The sequence below is a fragment of the Arvicanthis niloticus genome, chromosome 18 (genome assembly GCF_011762505.2).
Source record: "Arvicanthis niloticus isolate mArvNil1 chromosome 18, mArvNil1.pat.X, whole genome shotgun sequence".
NCBI lineage: Eukaryota > Metazoa > Chordata > Mammalia > Rodentia > Muridae > Arvicanthis > Arvicanthis niloticus.
This window is the reverse complement of record NC_047675.1, coordinates 48,357,674-48,373,752: the sequence shown is the minus strand read 5'-3', so window position 1 is coordinate 48,373,752 and position 16,079 is coordinate 48,357,674. Positions and strand designations below refer to the sequence as shown.

The 16,079-nt window shown below is 53.0% G+C and overlaps 3 protein-coding genes across 3 annotated transcripts in view; 2 read left to right on the top strand and 1 right to left on the bottom strand.

The window, feature by feature from the left end:
• The window catches only part of Galns (galactosamine (N-acetyl)-6-sulfatase), a 29,977-nt gene extending 26,185 nt beyond the window's left edge, over positions 1-3,792 (top strand). Inside the window, exons 13-14 of the mRNA XM_034522205.2 lie at positions 1,101-1,218; positions 2,938-3,792. Of these exons, the coding sequence (XP_034378096.1) occupies positions 1,101-1,218; positions 2,938-3,024 (205 nt within the window). The 3' untranslated portion in view covers positions 3,025-3,792. The remainder of the gene's footprint in view (positions 1-1,100; positions 1,219-2,937) is intronic.
• Positions 3,793-5,251: 1,459 nt separating this feature from the next.
• On the top strand, positions 5,252-7,653 carry Aprt (adenine phosphoribosyltransferase). The gene is made up of 5 exons (XM_034522204.2): positions 5,252-5,416; positions 5,530-5,636; positions 6,796-6,929; positions 7,101-7,179; positions 7,270-7,653. The coding sequence occupies exons 1-5, from the start codon at positions 5,337-5,339 to the stop codon at positions 7,410-7,412; spliced, it is 543 nt and encodes a 180-aa protein (XP_034378095.1). The 5' UTR covers positions 5,252-5,336; the 3' UTR covers positions 7,413-7,653.
• A 607-nt stretch (positions 7,654-8,260) lies between these two features.
• Positions 8,261-13,477, bottom strand: Cdt1 (chromatin licensing and DNA replication factor 1). The gene is made up of 10 exons (XM_034522549.2): positions 13,121-13,477; positions 12,401-12,631; positions 12,171-12,322; positions 11,516-11,713; positions 11,279-11,424; positions 11,010-11,107; positions 10,104-10,292; positions 9,627-9,779; positions 9,339-9,540; positions 8,261-8,978 (listed from the first exon to the last, which is right to left on the bottom strand). Exons 1-10 carry the CDS (start codon positions 13,334-13,336, stop codon positions 8,818-8,820), a joined length of 1,746 nt encoding a protein of 581 aa, XP_034378440.1. The 5' UTR covers positions 13,337-13,477; the 3' UTR covers positions 8,261-8,817.
• Positions 13,478-16,079: the final 2,602 nt, after the last annotated feature.

Sequence of the window (16,079 nt, the reverse complement as noted above, 5' to 3'; positions counted from 1 at the left end):
GCCTGCAGGGATTTTGGAATGCCAAGACTTGTCTTGAAGTTAACAACAGGCCATGAACATGGCAGTACACGGGGAGAAGAGCCCATGTAGGCTAGCACAGAGAGGCACCACATAGGGCTGGGGGTTGTGAGCAGAGGCAAGCCTTTGAAAATCCAGCCAGACCAACAAGGAATTCATCGTGTGCTCCTGTCCTGTGTGTATCTCAAGATACTCCATCTGTGTGGACAGAAAGCTCTGGTGACAGAAGCCAGGTTGAAGTCTCCAGGGGCTGGACTAGGACATAACTGGTTCCCAGGAGCCTAACGTATAGATGCCACTGCAGCTTCATGGTACCACAGTTGGTGACAGTACAGAGGTTGATTATATGCCAACTTCGTAGTGTATCCATTGACATGTCTTCTAGCTGGGCGGTGGTGGCACATGCCTTTAATCTCAGTACTTCAGAGGCAGAGGCAAGCAGATCTCTGAGTTCAAGGCCAGCCTGGGCTACAGAGAAAAAACCCTGTCTCAAAAAAAGCAAAAACATGTTTTCTTAGTGAAAAATTAGTCGAAATGCCACAAGCGCCTGTGGGTTTAGGCATTGTCATCTCTCCAACCTTACCTGCCTCTTAACATAAGACAGGCCCTGCTAAGGTAAAAATCACATATCATATGCATACACGTTTCAAACTAGTACCTAATGCTGTGGTGGGCGGTCCCCACAGCGAGGCCCCAGTCGGCAGGACCCTGAGTGTCCTAGCCACACCCTGGGTTCTCTTTACACACATTGGCAGTACCAGGAGCCTTTCTGCCACAGCTCCACTTCCTAGGTCCCCATTTCCCTCCCCCTGGCAGAGTGTGACAAGCAGGAGAGCTGCCCACAGCCATCCAGGAAGGCTCAAGGGTCACCAGGTGGGAGCCCATAGCCCACTCTGGCTTCAGACTACTGTCCTTGCTCTTCCCATCTCTAGAGATCAGCTCAAGGGCTCAGGCTTTCCAGGCTAGACCACTTTATGTCCTAGAACATCTGCGAGCCTCCTGAACATCTAGGCCATCTGCCTGCCAGGAGCTGATTGGCCCTGGACACAAGAGCCTTATAACCAGAGCCGCCTTCTCTCCAGCTTCGCCAGTGATGAATACCAGGACGCCCTCAGCAGGACCACCCAGGTTGTGGAGCAGCACCAAGAGTCCTTGGTCCCTGGACAGCCCCAGCTCAATGTGTGTGACCAGGCTGTCATGGTGAGTGGTCTGTATATTCTGGGGCTTGCCTGTGCTTGGTTACTGCTGCCCATATTAGACGTTGGTCTCATCCAGTTTTGAGGACACCTTGCCTCCCTGTCCACATGCAGCTCAGCCTGGCAAGGGTATTCATTGTTCTGGGAAGTGTGGGAGTAAAATGTACAGCATCCTACTAACACTGAGGATGCTGGAGGGTGAGTAGCCTTGTTCAGGACTTAGTTGGGCACAGCCTCCTCTGAGGATCCCACTGGGATCAGCTTCACGATGTTCACAGACTATGCCTGTGTTGCTAGTTATTGCTAAACTCCTTCCCATGGGGAGATGTAAACGTCTACCTCTCCTTCTCAGGTCCCAATAACCATCAGAGGTCCAGTCCATCAATGTTTACTCTGGGGAACCAAAGAATTCATAGGCTTCCTTATGGGACAGTGCGTGAAGAGTTACAGGCTGGAGCATGGAGGAGGGGGCACTTAAAGCGCCCATGCTGGAAGGCCTGTAGCCAGCAGGGATGACTCCCCTCCCCTTGTCCTCTCCCACCTGTGTACTCTAGCCCCTCCCCAGGGCCCCAAGACTTCCTGTAATTAGGGCAGAAGTGTGTACCTGTGACTAGGAGGATGGCTGGATAATCAGGTGAGAGTTCCCTGATTCTCACGGCAGCCCTTAAGGAGAGTCAATAGCCAACAAACCAAGCTGCGATGACCTTTTTGCAAATAAGACTAGATAAACTCATAAAGATGGCAGCAGCAGTTTGGCTCAGGGGATAGTCCCAGACAATACTAGTATTCTGAGCTCTAAATGAGAGTGGTAAATCAGGGGGCTCGTTCTTAGACTGCCAGGTTTCCTCAGGGTTGGGCATTGCTGGTCCCCTCCAGGCTGCAGCCACGCTGTAGTGCAGGCTAACAGTCGCCTTCACTTTCTCTGCCAGTTAAATAATTAAAAGGCAGGAAAAATCTGGAGTGCAACAGGCAGAGGCAGAGGCAGCGGGGAAATCTCGAGGGCCACACAGAATCAGCAGCTGAAGAAAGGCATTTATTGGGGGTGAGGAAACACATGTAGCAGACACACAGAAGATTTTAAAGTCTCTGAATCATTTAAGGGTTGGTCAGTTTGAAGGAAACTAGGATGTCTGATTGGCCCAGAACTAGGCGTAGCATGTCCTGAGCAGGCCTTGATCTTGCTAAACCCATCCCATCAGCAGGAGTCTGCTACTGGGAGAACAAAACCTTCATCTTAAGCTAGTGTGCCTTTGTTTCAATTGAGGAGGGTGAAAAAAAAAAAAGCCAGGCCGGCCACTTGGAAATTCAGCTCCTTTATGGCCTAGGCATGGCCCCTCTCTCCCTGACTACCAGAGAATGTGCTTAACTCCTAGACTTTCAGTTGTCTGGCAGTTTCTTTCTCCTGGCTTCCCCTACTTGGAAGCTGCCTGAGATGTAGGCTGGTAGGCGAAGTTCTGCCCTGAGGCTTGGCTTACTGGGCTTCACTTTCCTTGCTACTTGCTTGCCAGTTGCAGCCCCACCCACCCTCTTTCTGCCTGGGCTGTGGTTTAAAGTAGGACCTGGGGCTCCACATTCCTAGGATTCTAGAAGGCATGGAGATAGGGGTATCTCTGCCCTGCAGCCAAGTGGGTGGGTGAGGTGGGAGGTCCACATCATGTTCATTGTTCCCAGACCAGAAAAGCCTGACTAACTGCAGTTCATTTTCTTAAATTTCATTTCTCAGAATTGGGCACCCCCAGGCTGTGAAAAACTAGGAAAGTGTCTGACACCTCCTGAGTCTGTCCCTGAGAAGTGTTTCTGGGCCCATTAGCCAAGACCAGAATCTCCAGCCAGCCCTCCAAGTGCCTGGAAGGCCTTAGCCTTGGGAATGATGGATGGAAGAGACCCGCTGCCCTCTGCCCACCCATTCCTGGACGGATGGCCCCTGCAACCAATAGCAAGGCTCCAAGACTGCCCATCCTGGAGCCCCTGACCCTGGAGTCCACTCTTTAGCAATGCAGCCCATCTTGCCAACTGACTCCTGAAAAAGAAGCGGCTCACCTACCCCAGGTGGCCTTGGTCACCCACCATCCGTGCTCCAGCCCAGGGTCTGACGCTGTCACTGTGCCTCCTCACTGTCCCTGCATACATTTCAACCTTGGTGTGTCGGAGACAAAAGTGAAGATTTCAGGGAGATGCCAAGGGCTGTCTGATTGGAGCATGGAGGAGGGGGCCTCCATCGCCATCTGCCTGGCCATCAGTCTTCATCCCCAGGCCAACCCCCTGAGCCGCCCTACCTCTTCCCCACTAAGCAAAAGACAAAGGTAGCACATTTTCCAGTCAAGGTGACATCTGCCACTGCCCCATGGAGATAGGAAGATGGTATCCTAAATTTCTGGTTCAGGCTCAGTGCAGTACGGGGCCACCTGTTCTGTGCTCCACACAATCTCCAAGATCCTTTCTCTGAAGGCTCATGGGAGTTGCCCATCATGAACAAGCTCTCACATCTGTGCAGTAATTGTGACGCCAAAGCTGAATTGTAAGGTTGGACAATGAAGAGACTGAGAGCAAGAGTAAAGGAACAGGTGTGTCAGCTTTATTTTTGGATTGTTTGTTTGTTTGTGTTTGTTTTGAGACAAGGTTTCTCTGTGTAGCCCTGGCTCTCCCGTGAACTCACTGTGTAGACCAGGCTGGCCTTGAACTCAGAGATCTGCCTGCCTCCTGATCGAGTGCTGGGATTAAAGGCGTGTGCCATCACAACCACCAATCCTGGTTTTTAAAATAGAGATTATGAGAAGGGAGACTGTGTGTTAGATGCCCATGTACCTGTTGCATGAACTTTCCCGGGGGAGACAGAAACATATGCCCCAGATAAGATTCCAGTGACAGCCTAAAGTAACCATTGCATCCAATGAGTTCATTGCTTATAAAAACATGAATGACCACCAAAGCACCCAATATGTATGTGTGTGTGTATGTGTGCACATGCACGTGTGTACGTGTGTGTGTGTGTGTGTGTGTGTTCTATACCTCCAGAGACCTCAGATGGAAGAATTGCAGCTCACAGGGACGCTCCAGGAAGGAATGGTTGGAATCCACTGGACCTGCCCCACACCCTCTCCTTTGATGAAGGATGGGCCAGTCTGGAGGCTGTCTTCTGAGTAATTATAACTGCACTGAAGATGATGATGGCCATTATACTCAGAGGACAGTCTTCCACACCATTACCTGTAGACCCAGGTACTGTTCTGGGTAGGTAGATCCCAGTTCTGTCTCTGGCTATCTGGATTTTCTGATCCCTACTCCAAAACGAAGGGAGGGTCTCTAGCCTCAGAGTAGGCATTCCTTACCCCACAGTGCTACCCTGCTTTACCCCTCCACTCTAGCCCACACACAATGCCCTCCCACTTCTGGACCCGGGACTATCCAACTCCCTTCCTGGCTAATTCCAGGATAGCAGGGGCTGAATCCCAGGCCCCTTCCACTGCTGGAGCACAGTACAGCGAACGAAGGGATGGGAGGCTAAACTATATCAGGGGACCTGGGCAAGACCCGTCCCTGCCAGAAGGCTGGCCCTGGGGAAAAGCAGGACTAGAAAGGCGTGCGGAGGCAAGACCAAGAAAAAAAAAGAAAAGAGTGACAAGGCGTTGCCGGGTGGTGGTGGCGCACGCCTTTAATCCCAGCACTTGGGATGCAGAGGCAGGCGGATTTCTGAGTTCAAGGCCAGCCTGGTCTACAGAGTGAGTTCCAGGACAGCCAGGACTACACAGAGAAACCCTGTCTCGAAAAACCAAAAAAAAAAAAAAAAAAAAAAGAGTGACAAGACGCACATCCCTTTTCCACTCATATATCTTTGAGGTAGGGATACTTGTGTTTAGGCAGCCCAAGAAATTTAACCCCAGGTTTTCATCTGCTGTCACCTAAGATTCAAGTTAATATTTCACTTCCTGACTCAGGCCGCATACCCAACCTCGCAGAGGCCACTCCTCTCACTGTCAGCCCCACCCATCCCGCCCCTCGTGCTAACCTCCCTGTACCCAGAAGTCCCGCCCATCGAGGATGCCCCGCCCTTGTTCCCCGGATTGACGTGACCCTAGCCTGCTGATACCCCACCTCCTCCCTTCCTCTTCCACGCACGCGGCCATGTCCGAACCTGAGTTGCAGCTGGTGGCGCGGCGCATCCGCAGCTTCCCCGACTTCCCCATCCCGGGCGTGCTGTTCAGGTGGGGTCACGAGCCGGCGAGGCGTTGGCGCCCTACTCTCAGGGGCAGTCTCCGGGATCTTGCGGGGCCTCTGCCCGGCCTCACGCGGGTCACTATCCTGTCCTTGTTTCCAGGGATATCTCGCCCCTCTTGAAAGACCCGGACTCCTTCCGAGCTGCCATCCGCCTCCTGGCCAGTCACGTGAAGTCCACGCACGGCGGCAAGATCGACTACATTGCAGGCGAGTGGCCTTGTTAGGCCGTACTCATCCCCCACGGTCCAGGCCCCCATCTTTTTTTCCCTTCCTGTCATCCACCGCCTACCCACACCCATCCCTTCTTTCTTCAACCTTTGACCCTCCCTCCTTGTTTCCTCCCTGCCTTGATCGCTTGCTCACCCTGGATGACTACAGAGTCTCCCTCCCCTGCTAGGTACCCTAAGGCATCTACCCTCGGTGCTTATTCCTAGAGATGAACTCTGCTCTGTCCTTGTGTCCAGAACCAGTCCTTTTTTAGGGCACAAGGCTGGCCAGCACCCTGACAGCAGGCTAGGAGGCCCTGGAACCTCCAGATGATGGACATCCTTGCTTAGGGGTAGCCTCTGAGATGAGCTAGATATTAAGAGATGAGGTAACCTTGGGACAGACTTGGGTGTGCCCGGGTAGACCTCAAGCCTGGTAGCTTTAGGGGCTGTGTATCCCCAGGACTACATCAGAGCACCTTTCTCTTGTTTCCCGCACAAGCTGGTACTGAACAACTGCTCTATACCAGGCTCCATGCATGACCTTCAGAAACACCCTAGGGTAGCAAATGTCCACCAGGAGTGTCCAGAGGGAGGGTGAGCATCCCGGAGAACAGAGTGGCCCAGGCAGGTGCTCAGGGACCACAGTACTTTTGCCCACTTCTCTTCCTATGGGCACCCCCTGGCGGTGCTCCCAAAATGAGGGCATGTATCTATCCTCCCAGCTACAGCTCAGGCCTCCTGGAAACGACCTGTAGATAAAATGTTCCTGGGCAGATGCTTCATTTGAAAGGTGGCCCTGGCCTGGCGGTGGTGGCGCACGCCTTTAATCCCAGCACTTGGGAGGCAGAGGCAGGAGGATTTCTGAGTTCGAGGCCAGCCTGGTCTACAGAGTGAGTTCCAGGACAGCCAGGGCTACACAGAGAAACCCTGTCTCGAAAAACCAAAAAAAAAAAAAAAAGAAAGAAAGAAAAGAAAGGTGGCCCTGAGTTGTACAGAAGGCAGGGAAGATCCCCAAGGCTGAGGTGCTACCCAGTAGCCATCTGTGTTCTACCTATAGTCAGCAAGACCTAGTGTTCCCAGCCAATATTACTGACCTTGGCCTGTGGATTCCCACGCCCTTGGCTCCATCCAACACCCTTCCCTTTTTACCCTAACAGGTCTAGACTCCAGGGGCTTCCTGTTTGGCCCTTCCCTAGCTCAGGAGCTGGGCGTGGGCTGTGTGCTCATCAGGAAGCGCGGGAAGCTGCCGGGCCCCACCGTGTCAGCCTCCTATGATCTGGAGTACGGGAAGGTAAGTGAGCTGTGGGTAGAGCAAGGGGCAGGATCTAACCACTGCTACCAGTATCTAGGAGTAAATGTGGGGGCTCAGAGAGGTTGAGACATCGGGCCAGGTTTACACCACCAGGAAACGCTCGAGGCTAAGGAGGCGCCTAGACTCTCTGACACTACTTCCTGTCTGCAGGCCGAGCTGGAAATACAGAGAGATGCCTTAGAACCCGGGCAGAGAGTGGTCATTGTGGATGACCTCCTGGCTACTGGAGGTAAGAATCACCTCAAGACACAAACCCTGTCAGGGTGCTGACTCAGCAAAGAGCTTTAATACCTTCTCTTTCCTTGTCCCTCCGCCCCAGGAACCATGTGTGCGGCCTGTGAGCTGCTGCACCAGCTACGGGCAGAGGTGGTGGAGTGTGTGAGCCTGGTGGAGCTGACCTCCCTGAAGGGCAGGGAGAAGCTAGAACCTATCCCGTTCTTCTCTCTCCTGCAGTATGACTGAGGAGCTGGTGGCAAGGTAGCCACACCCCTCAGTAACTAACTGCACTGCACGGTGGCTCGGCCCCGGGCACCTAAGTGACCTTTGTGAGCTACCAGCTGCCCTTTTGTCAATGTATCACTCATTCCGTCGGTCAGCTGATCGCCATGCCTATGGACATTCTGGATCCTCGCATTTTGTACACGTGCCAAACCCTGGAGCAGCACAGAGCTGCACCACTGGAAATCAATAAACGGTTTTGATACACACGCTGCTTCTCCTTACCTTATTGCACGGGTCACATTCCGTGGCCTCCAGAGTGACATTACAGGGACAGGGGGCTCTGTCACTTTGTGGGTGGACTTTCTCAAACAGGTGGGAACCCACAGGCTCAGCTTTGTATAGAAACCACAAACCCTACCTAGGAAACAGATAGTACCTCTGTAAGTCTGAGACAGCTGACTACGTAAATGTAGCCAGCAGCTTTTCTAGGCTATTTTTCCGTTAGGACCAAATGAAAGCAGGGGCCCACAGCTACCATATTTTTTTTCTGTTGTTTTTCAAGACAGGGTTTCTTAATAATGTAACCAGTCCTGGCTATCCTAGACTCAATTTGTAGCCCAAGCTGGCCTCAAACTTAATAGATCCACCTATCTCTGCCTCTTGAGTGCTGGGATCAAAAGTGCACCACCGTGCCCAGCTCAGTCACTCTTTTGTTGCAGGGCACGGTGGTGTACACCTTTAATCCCAGTGCTTTGGAGGCAGGCAGACCTCTTTAAATTCAAGGCCAACCTGGTCTATATAGTTCAGGAGAGCCAGAACTACAAAAACTAGAACAGGACACCATTTAAGGAGACTTTTATAGTGACAGGTTCAGTTTGATCTCAGCAGTATTTATTTAAATCTTACATGACTTTATTAAAAGCCAAAACTAACAGTCGCATGCGGGGCCGTATATAAGTATAGGAGGTTTAAAGAGAAACCAAACTTTACATATTTACAGATGGCCCGATTTCACTCTTAGAGCATCGTCCTGTGAAATCAGGCCAGAAGTCCAAGGTCTGTCTGATTCTTAAGGCTCTGAGCTCTTGCAGCTTGGAGAAGCATGTAGAGGCGAGGCTATGCTGGCCTAGGCTTGCATCCGGACCTTGATCTTGGGCTTGACCATACCTAGTACTTGAGTAGTTTGTGGAGTGGGCATCCAGCATACCCTACTCTCCAAGAGTCTACTTCCCCTGGAGCTGAGTCTGGGGTACCCCAAAACCTCAGGAACCAACTTAACACCAGCACTTTATGAGATCCATGGGCACAACAGTTGCCCATACTGACGACAGGCACCCCGTTGGGCCTGTGATGCAGAAAGGGAAGCTTATGTGCCTTTGTGTACAGATGAAACAAACAGGCCATCCATCGGGCAAGGAATTCAAAGTCACAGCCCCTCAGTGTGGACACGGTGGGCCAGCCTCGCAGTGAGGCCAGCCAAGTCAGCAGCTTTGTCCAGCTTGACGTAGGTATCAGTGCGAATTCGATGCAGGCTAAGCCAGTCTGGCAGCACCTCAGCCAGGAGCAACAGGTGTTTTTCCATCTCCCCTGCACAAGTGGATTGTGGGTTTAAGCCTATACGGCTTGCTCTCTCACACAGCCAGGTGCCCGACACCCCACAATAGGCCTTTGTCAAGGCTTATCCACTGCTATGTACAGTGGATCCAAACAGAACCAAGAACCATGGGGTCCCTGGACACTGTTCAAGCACCAGGAGAAGGGACAGCAGAGGCAACACATGCATGCTCCAAGCCTGGTTGAGCAAGCCAATAAGTGGCAGAATTGGGGGGAAGCTAACAAGACCATGGCAGGCTAACTGTCCCTGGTCAGAAATGTGCCCAGCTCCTTGACAAGAACAGAGCGAGCATGACCATGCCCACCCTCACCCCCATCTTGCTTTGCACAAACCTGGGCTCAGGGCAGCTCGGGAACTGTCCACCATCCTTGCACAGACCACCTCCATAGTGAGTGCCGGCTTCCGCTCAGACACAAAGACACCACGCAGCACTCGAGCCAGCTCTGGCAAACGTTCTAACCGCTGCAGCCGAAGCTCCTGCTCTGGGCACCTCGTCATCTTTGCCAGCTGCTTCTGGACCTCCTTGGCCCTAATCTGCATAGGGATTGGTCAGCAGGAAATGGTCACCAAGGAAAGCCCTCTCCTGTCGCCAAGACCCCCACCCAGAACCCAGGACTTACACGCTCCAGCAGTGCTTGCGACACACCCTTCAGGGCACTTGGAGAGGCAGCAGGTGGGGTGGCTGGTGGGGTGGCTGGGGGTGTTACATTAGAGGTCCCAGGACTACTGGGCTCAGCTGAGCGCAGGGCCAGGTTACTCAAGGCCTTCTCCATCTGTAGGGTAGGCACAGGTCAGAGGTCACAAAAGGTTCATGAACTTCCCAGCCTTGGGGGCAGCTCTTTACACAGGCCCCACCGTAGCATATAGCATACACACAAACACACAAACACAGAAACACACACACACACACACACACACACACACACACACACACACACACGCAGCCAGATAGCTGCACTTGTGCATACAAACCACATCTTCTTGGTGCCCTTAGCTGAGGAAGGATCAGGTAACCTGGAGGCACTCAGCTGTTAACCCACCCTCCTGCCACACTCGTGGAGGAGAAAGAAATTAAATTAGAAGTCAGAGAGCCTCACCTTGGGTGTCATCAAGCTCCGGGCACGGGCCAACACTTCCTGGGCAGTGGTAAGCTTCTCTGTGACAGGAGGCTGGGGTAACTCCGCTGGTTCAATATCGGGCACCTCATCCACATTGAAGCGCGGGTGCCAGCGAGTCAACTGGTCTTCTGGCACGGTCATGGGGGGGTTCAGTGAAGCCAGGAAAGCCTGCAGGAAAGAATGTTGGGTTACTCATTTCAATATTTCCAACTAGAAAATCAACTCAGCTGTTCTGTGCCTAGACACAGCCAGTTATAACATAAAGAAAGGCGTGTTTAGTTAAGCATGGTCATGGTTAACTAAATGATACAAACGTCCTCTTCTCGGGGTCTTGAGGTAATCCTGGATTCCACAGCTTTGGCGTTCCAGGCAGCTGTGCCCCAGCTTCAGCCTACAGCCTCCTTACATTTAAAGAGAACCATAGTAAGGGACTGTGATGGTTTGAATATGCTTGGTCCAGGGAGTGGCACTGTTAGGAGGTGTGGCCCTGTTGGAGTGGGTGTGTCACTGTGGGTGTGGGCTTTAAGATCCTCATCCTAGCTGCCTGGAAGCCAATATTCTGCTAGTAGCCTTCAGATGAAGATGTAGAACTCTCAGCTCCTCCTGCACCATGCCTGCCTGGATGCTGCCATGTTCCCACCTTGATAATGGATTGAATCTCTGAACCTGTAAGCCGGCCCCAACTAAATGTCCTTTTAAGAGTTGCCTTGATCATGGTGTCTGTTCACAGCTGTAAAACCCTCACTAAAACAAGGACCGAGAGGAACCTTTGTATTTGAAGCCAGAACAGCATTTGAATAGGGAGCAGAGCAATTAAGGCCACCATCCACTTAGAGCAGGGACTGAACCTGCTGTATTTGCCTCCACAAACCCAGGCTCACAAACCTTGTGATGCTCCTTGACGCGGTCCACCAGGTTCTGCCGGAAGACTTGCCGGCGCTGCAGGAGGCACGTGGCTGTGAGCTGGGTGGCACCACCGGCCTCTGTAAGGTGAATCCGTGGTGAGCCCAGGCCCGTCCAACTGCCCAGCCCACGACTGAGATTAAAAAAAAAAAAAAAAAAAAAAAAAAAACCCGAGGCCCAGGGCCAACACCCCAAGCTCAGCCACAAGTCCAAGAGGAGCAAGAACACCCAGGGCCTTGCCAAAGACTCACCCTGGCCCAGCAGGGGCTCGATGGTGAGTTGGTAATCAGATCTCTTGATGCTGTCCTTGAAGGTGGGGACATTGCACTCCTGGCGGAAGTGGTACGACGCGGGATACACAGTTTTGATCTGACCCACATTACGCTCTTCGAAGCGCCTATGGGAGAGATGGTAGGGTGAGAAGGACCGGGCACGCCGACACCAGGCGGACATCACAGGCAGCTAAGCCCCTGCACCACATCACTCACTTGCGCATCATCTCCTGAACACCTTGCTTGACTTTGGCAAAGGTCACAGTCTCAGAGCGATTGTGAAGCATGCTCACGATGGTGTCCATGCTTCTGAACATCTCCGCCAGTACCTGATACTTGTATGGTAGGACAAGGCCTGGGAGACCAGGCTGGGCCAGGGCATGGAAGCGCTGGTAGGCAGGAGCTTTCTCGACACTGTCAAAGGGAAGCATTCCCATAAGACTATCAAACCACAGGGTTTGACACCCTCCCCCATCAGACCACCCTCCCCCATCAGACCACAGGGTAGGTAAGAGAGGAGAGTATGACCCAAAACCCCAAAACTACCAGCAGGATCTAATGCTGCCTGTGAGGGAAGCATCAGAAAGGGACAAGAAGCCTGCCCCACACACTAGCTCTGCTTGGAGAGGCAGACAGAGACACAGACAGACACAGAATCCACAGCTGTTCACAGGACTTAGTACGAGCCAGGGGCAGGAGTGACAATGTCCCTTTTCAGGTGGGGGACAAGGGCATAGTGCCAGGGGGGAGAAGACTGGGATATGGTCTAGGAAATCTGGCTCCAAGCCCCAGGGCCACCCACCCACTCAGGCCCCACAGTGCCTCCCAAAGGCCTGTCCTCTCCTGGACCGTGTGGCCCACTAGGACTCACCATGGCTGCTCAGTGGACACCTTGGCATCTGGGGTACAGGGCTCCACAACATTCTCTTGCACTCTGGCTCTCAGGGCCCGTGCCTGGGCTCCCAACTTCCGTGCCCGCCTCAGGCAGGACTGGAGTTCGGAGATGGAGTCCTCTGAGGGGACCTGGGGACATAGGTACTGTCAGTTCTGCAAGTGACATACACACTTGTCTACAGTACACCCTAAATCCAGGCTCCTCACCTTGCCCCGCTGTTGACCTCCAGAAACAACGGCATTCTTTGTTCTCTTGATGGGGGATGGGCAAACCGGGGAGCCAAGGTCAGCTGAGGGGCTGGGATCAGCTGGGGGGCTGGGATCAGCTGGAGAGCTGGGATCAGCTGGAGAGCTGGGATCAGCTGGAGAGCTGGGATCAGCTGGAGAGCTGGGATCAGCTGGGGAACCGAGATCAACTAGGGAACTGGCGCAGGAGTCCTGGTTATTCAGAAGTCACATAACAATAAGTTAGGGTGGGGAGGGGTGCCCGTTCGGCCCGCATACCCAGAACTAGGCTGTCAGTTCACTCGACCCGGAGAGCAGGAGTCAGGGCTGGGGGTGCATGCCTATTGAGATGCTTGATGAAGCAGAGAGAAAAGATCCACCTGGTCTGCTGGGCCTGTTTCCCCTTGAAGCAGCTTCCAGGCCTGCCTCTCCAATGCCCTCTTTCCATTTCAGGAGCTCTAGCCCAATTCTTTGCGTTATACCCACACCACCACAATCACCCCCGCCAGCTCCCAGGAAGCCCAGCTACTCTCTGCACACGTCGGCAAAGGCTCACTCCCCTGGGGGAGAGGAAGGAGCGATCAGCCTGCTCACGACTCTATTCTTCCCTCTATCTTGGCGCCCAGTCTCTCGCCTCGGCGCCAGATAACCAGGATTTCCTCTCCTAACCAAGGGTCCTCTGGGGTCCCGCGCGCGCCTCACCAATCCAGGCAGCCGTAGCCTCCGGCGCGCGGGCGGCGCGGGCTGGTCGCTCCCGGGTTCGGCTGCCGGCCGGGCGCGCTTGCGGCTGCTGCTCCGGGTGAACTCAGGAGCCACGAGCCCACCAGGGCTCGGGGTGAGACAGGTTGACTTGGACCGTGGAGCAGTAAGGCCCGGGCGACGGCACACATAAAAATCGGTAACACGACTTTGCGCCATGGCGCCAAAAGGCTAGTTCCCGCGGATTTCGCGCAATTTTCGCGGCTTCAACCTCGCCCCGCCCAGGCCGTACCATCCGGCACTGCTCTCGGAGGGGGAAACGTGCATGCTCTGGAGCATGCGCGCTAGTGTGCACCGAGACACGCATGCGCCCTGCCGCCTTCCCCCCCCCCCCCCGCGGCAGTTTGGATCGAGGGACCGAGAATGGGAGCGGCCGTGGGTGGGGATTGGGTGGAAGGTTAGGGCTTCTGAAGCTCTGACGTCCGGCGTAGCACATCCGCTATCCGCGTCTTTTCCGCGCGCTGCTGGGCTGTGGCGCATGCGGGTCTCAAAGCCACTTGACGCGCAGCGTGGACAGCAGCGGCTGCGGCCGGACCAGCTCTTGGCCCAGCAAAGAGAGGATCACGTGAAGGGTGACGCCTGTGCTCCAGTTGTTCACGTTTACAAAATAATAGCCTGGTCTCGAAGGCTAGCAAAGTAGCTGGGTCTGAGTCACACGCAGCTGCTGAGTGTCCGGTCCCATGCGTGAGATGAGGACACAGGACGACTCATGCCGCCGAACAGGCCCCAAAAGCATCTCATTTTCCTGGCCACATCCGGGCCAAGGAGTGCAGGGGTTGGAGTTAGGCCATGGCAGGAAGCGGCCTAGAGGCATGGGAAATCCAGAGAGGCCACTCAGGTCTGCTTTCCTCATCACCTGGCAGTCACCGACACCCAATGCTCCCAGCACTCCTGGAGGGAGTGGCCATGCAGACCGTACTGTCATTTTGGGCAAAGGTAGCTCCCATGACGGGGAGGGGACAACAGAAGCCGGATCAGGAGCTGCACCGAAAGAGACTTCTCAGGCGGTGGGGGGAGCACGCACAGTCCAGAGCATCCGCCTAAATTGCATCTGCAGCTGTGGAGCAAAGCACCAGGATTTAGAAGTAGTAAGTTTGGAAACTTGGTGTTCCTGCCTCCTGAGTGTGCTCTGCCCTGGAGCCTCATGGCCAGCGTCCTTTCTGGAGGCTTAGGTGCAGCCATAGTAACCATTCTACGTTTGTAAGGCCACCCCTGCAAAGTAGGCCTATGGGAGAGCACAGCATTGGAGCCCCTCGGGAACTCTTGGTTTGGCCCAGTGTGACAAGACAAAGCCAGCTGCCTCCTGGTCGCAGCTGATTAGATAAAGTGACTCGTGGCTGAGCTAATCACCTGATGAACGCAGCTAATGCTCTAGGATCAGAGAATGGACTAGAGTAGGAACCAGCACCCTGTATGCTAGTGGTCCCCCTTAAGACAGCCGAGCAAGCCGGGCGGTGGTGGCGCACGCCTTTAATCCCAGCACTTGGGAGGCAGAGGCAGGCGGATTTCTGAGTTCGAGGCCAGCCTGGTCTACAGAGTGAGTTCCAGGACAGCCAAGGGCTACACAGAGAAACCCTGCCTCAAAAAACCAAAAAAAAAAAAAAAAGACAGCCGAGCAAACAAGGGTAGTAACAGAGGAGGCGGTGAGCCAGACACAGTAACAGGTGTTTGGGAGTAGAGTCCTTTTCTTTGATATTTGCAGCAATGAGGAATGGAGCCCATGCCCCTGGGTATGTCCCAGAGGTATTTTCTAGATTAGGCTAATTAAAGTGGGAAGCCCATCCTAATTTGGATGTCAACATTTCATGGGCTGGGGTTCCCTGACTGAAATTAATTGAAAAGAAGAAAGGGCATAGGTGTGGAAACCTGGCAGCTCATTTGTGTGACCCCAGCACTTCAGAGGCTGAGGGAAGAGACTCAGGTTCAGGGATACATGAAACCCAGTCAAATGACTTTTTAAAAAATTAAACTAGGCCAGGTGGTGGTGGCAAAGTTTTAATCTCAGTTCTTGGGGAGGCAGAGGCAGATGGATCTCTGAGTTCAAAGCCAGCCTGGTCTACAGAGTAAGTTCCAGGACAGCCAGGGTCTACATAGAGAAACCCTGTTACAGAAGATAAATAAATTTAAAAAATCGTTTGCTTCCTGACTTTAATCCTAGCAAGTGTAAGTATCAAGTTTCATGTCAGCCAGAACTACATTGAGAGACCCTGTCTTTCTTTCTTTCTTTCTTTCTTTCTTTTTTTTTTTTTTTTTTTGAGACTATATAACTGGACTGTCCAAGAAATTCTGTTTATAAAAAGGGAAAAAAAAAAAAAAAAAAAAAAGAGGGCTGGAGAGATGGCTCAGTGGTTAAGAGCACTGACTGCTCTTCCAGAGGTCCTGAGTTCAATTCCCAGCAACCACATGGTGGCTCACAACCATGTGTAATGGGATCTGATGGTCTCTTCTGGCATGTCTGTACCCATATGCATAAAATAAATATTTTTAAGCTTGTAGCACGTGGTTTGATAGTACAGTTCATCATGACAGTCAGAGCATGGCAGTGGGAACAGAGGTGCACACTAAACCGGTCAGGAGGGATGAGGGCTGATGCCCAGCTTGTTTTTTTTTTTATTCATTCAGCAGTGCCATTCACACACAGGGTGGGTCTTCCCTCCTCAGTTCAAGCTTTTTGGAAGCATCCTCAGACACACCCAAGGGGATGTGTCCACAGTGATTCTAAATCCAGCTAAGTTGCTTTTGTTGGGCTGGGTTTTCATTGTTGCCACAACAACGGAAAAAAGTAACCCTCATCTCCATCTTCACCATCACCCCCACCTTCACCATTTTCCTAATCAACTGAGGATGGGTAAGGTCGCCCTAGATCCTCAGTATTGATGATAGCCATGTTCCAGCCTTGCCT

Coding starts and splice junctions, on each gene's coding strand:
- Aprt (XM_034522204.2), top strand. CDS start 5,337: ATGTCCGAACCTGAGTTGCAGCTGGTGGCGCGGCGCATCCGCAGCTTC. Junction 5,417..5,529: donor ATCCCGGGCGTGCTGTTCAG/GTGGGGTCACGA, acceptor CCTTGTTTCCAG/GGATATCTCGCCCCTCTTGA. Junction 5,637..6,795: donor CAAGATCGACTACATTGCAG/GCGAGTGGCCTT, acceptor TTACCCTAACAG/GTCTAGACTCCAGGGGCTTC.
- Cdt1 (XM_034522549.2), bottom strand. CDS start 13,336: ATGGCGCAAAGTCGTGTTACCGATTTTTATGTGTGCCGTCGCCCGGGC. Junction 12,323..12,400: donor GAGGTCAACAGCGGGGCAAG/GTGAGGAGCCTG, acceptor CTATGTCCCCAG/GTCCCCTCAGAGGACTCCAT. Junction 8,979..9,338: donor CCGAGCTGCCCTGAGCCCAG/GTTTGTGCAAAG, acceptor CCACTTGTGCAG/GGGAGATGGAAAAACACCTG.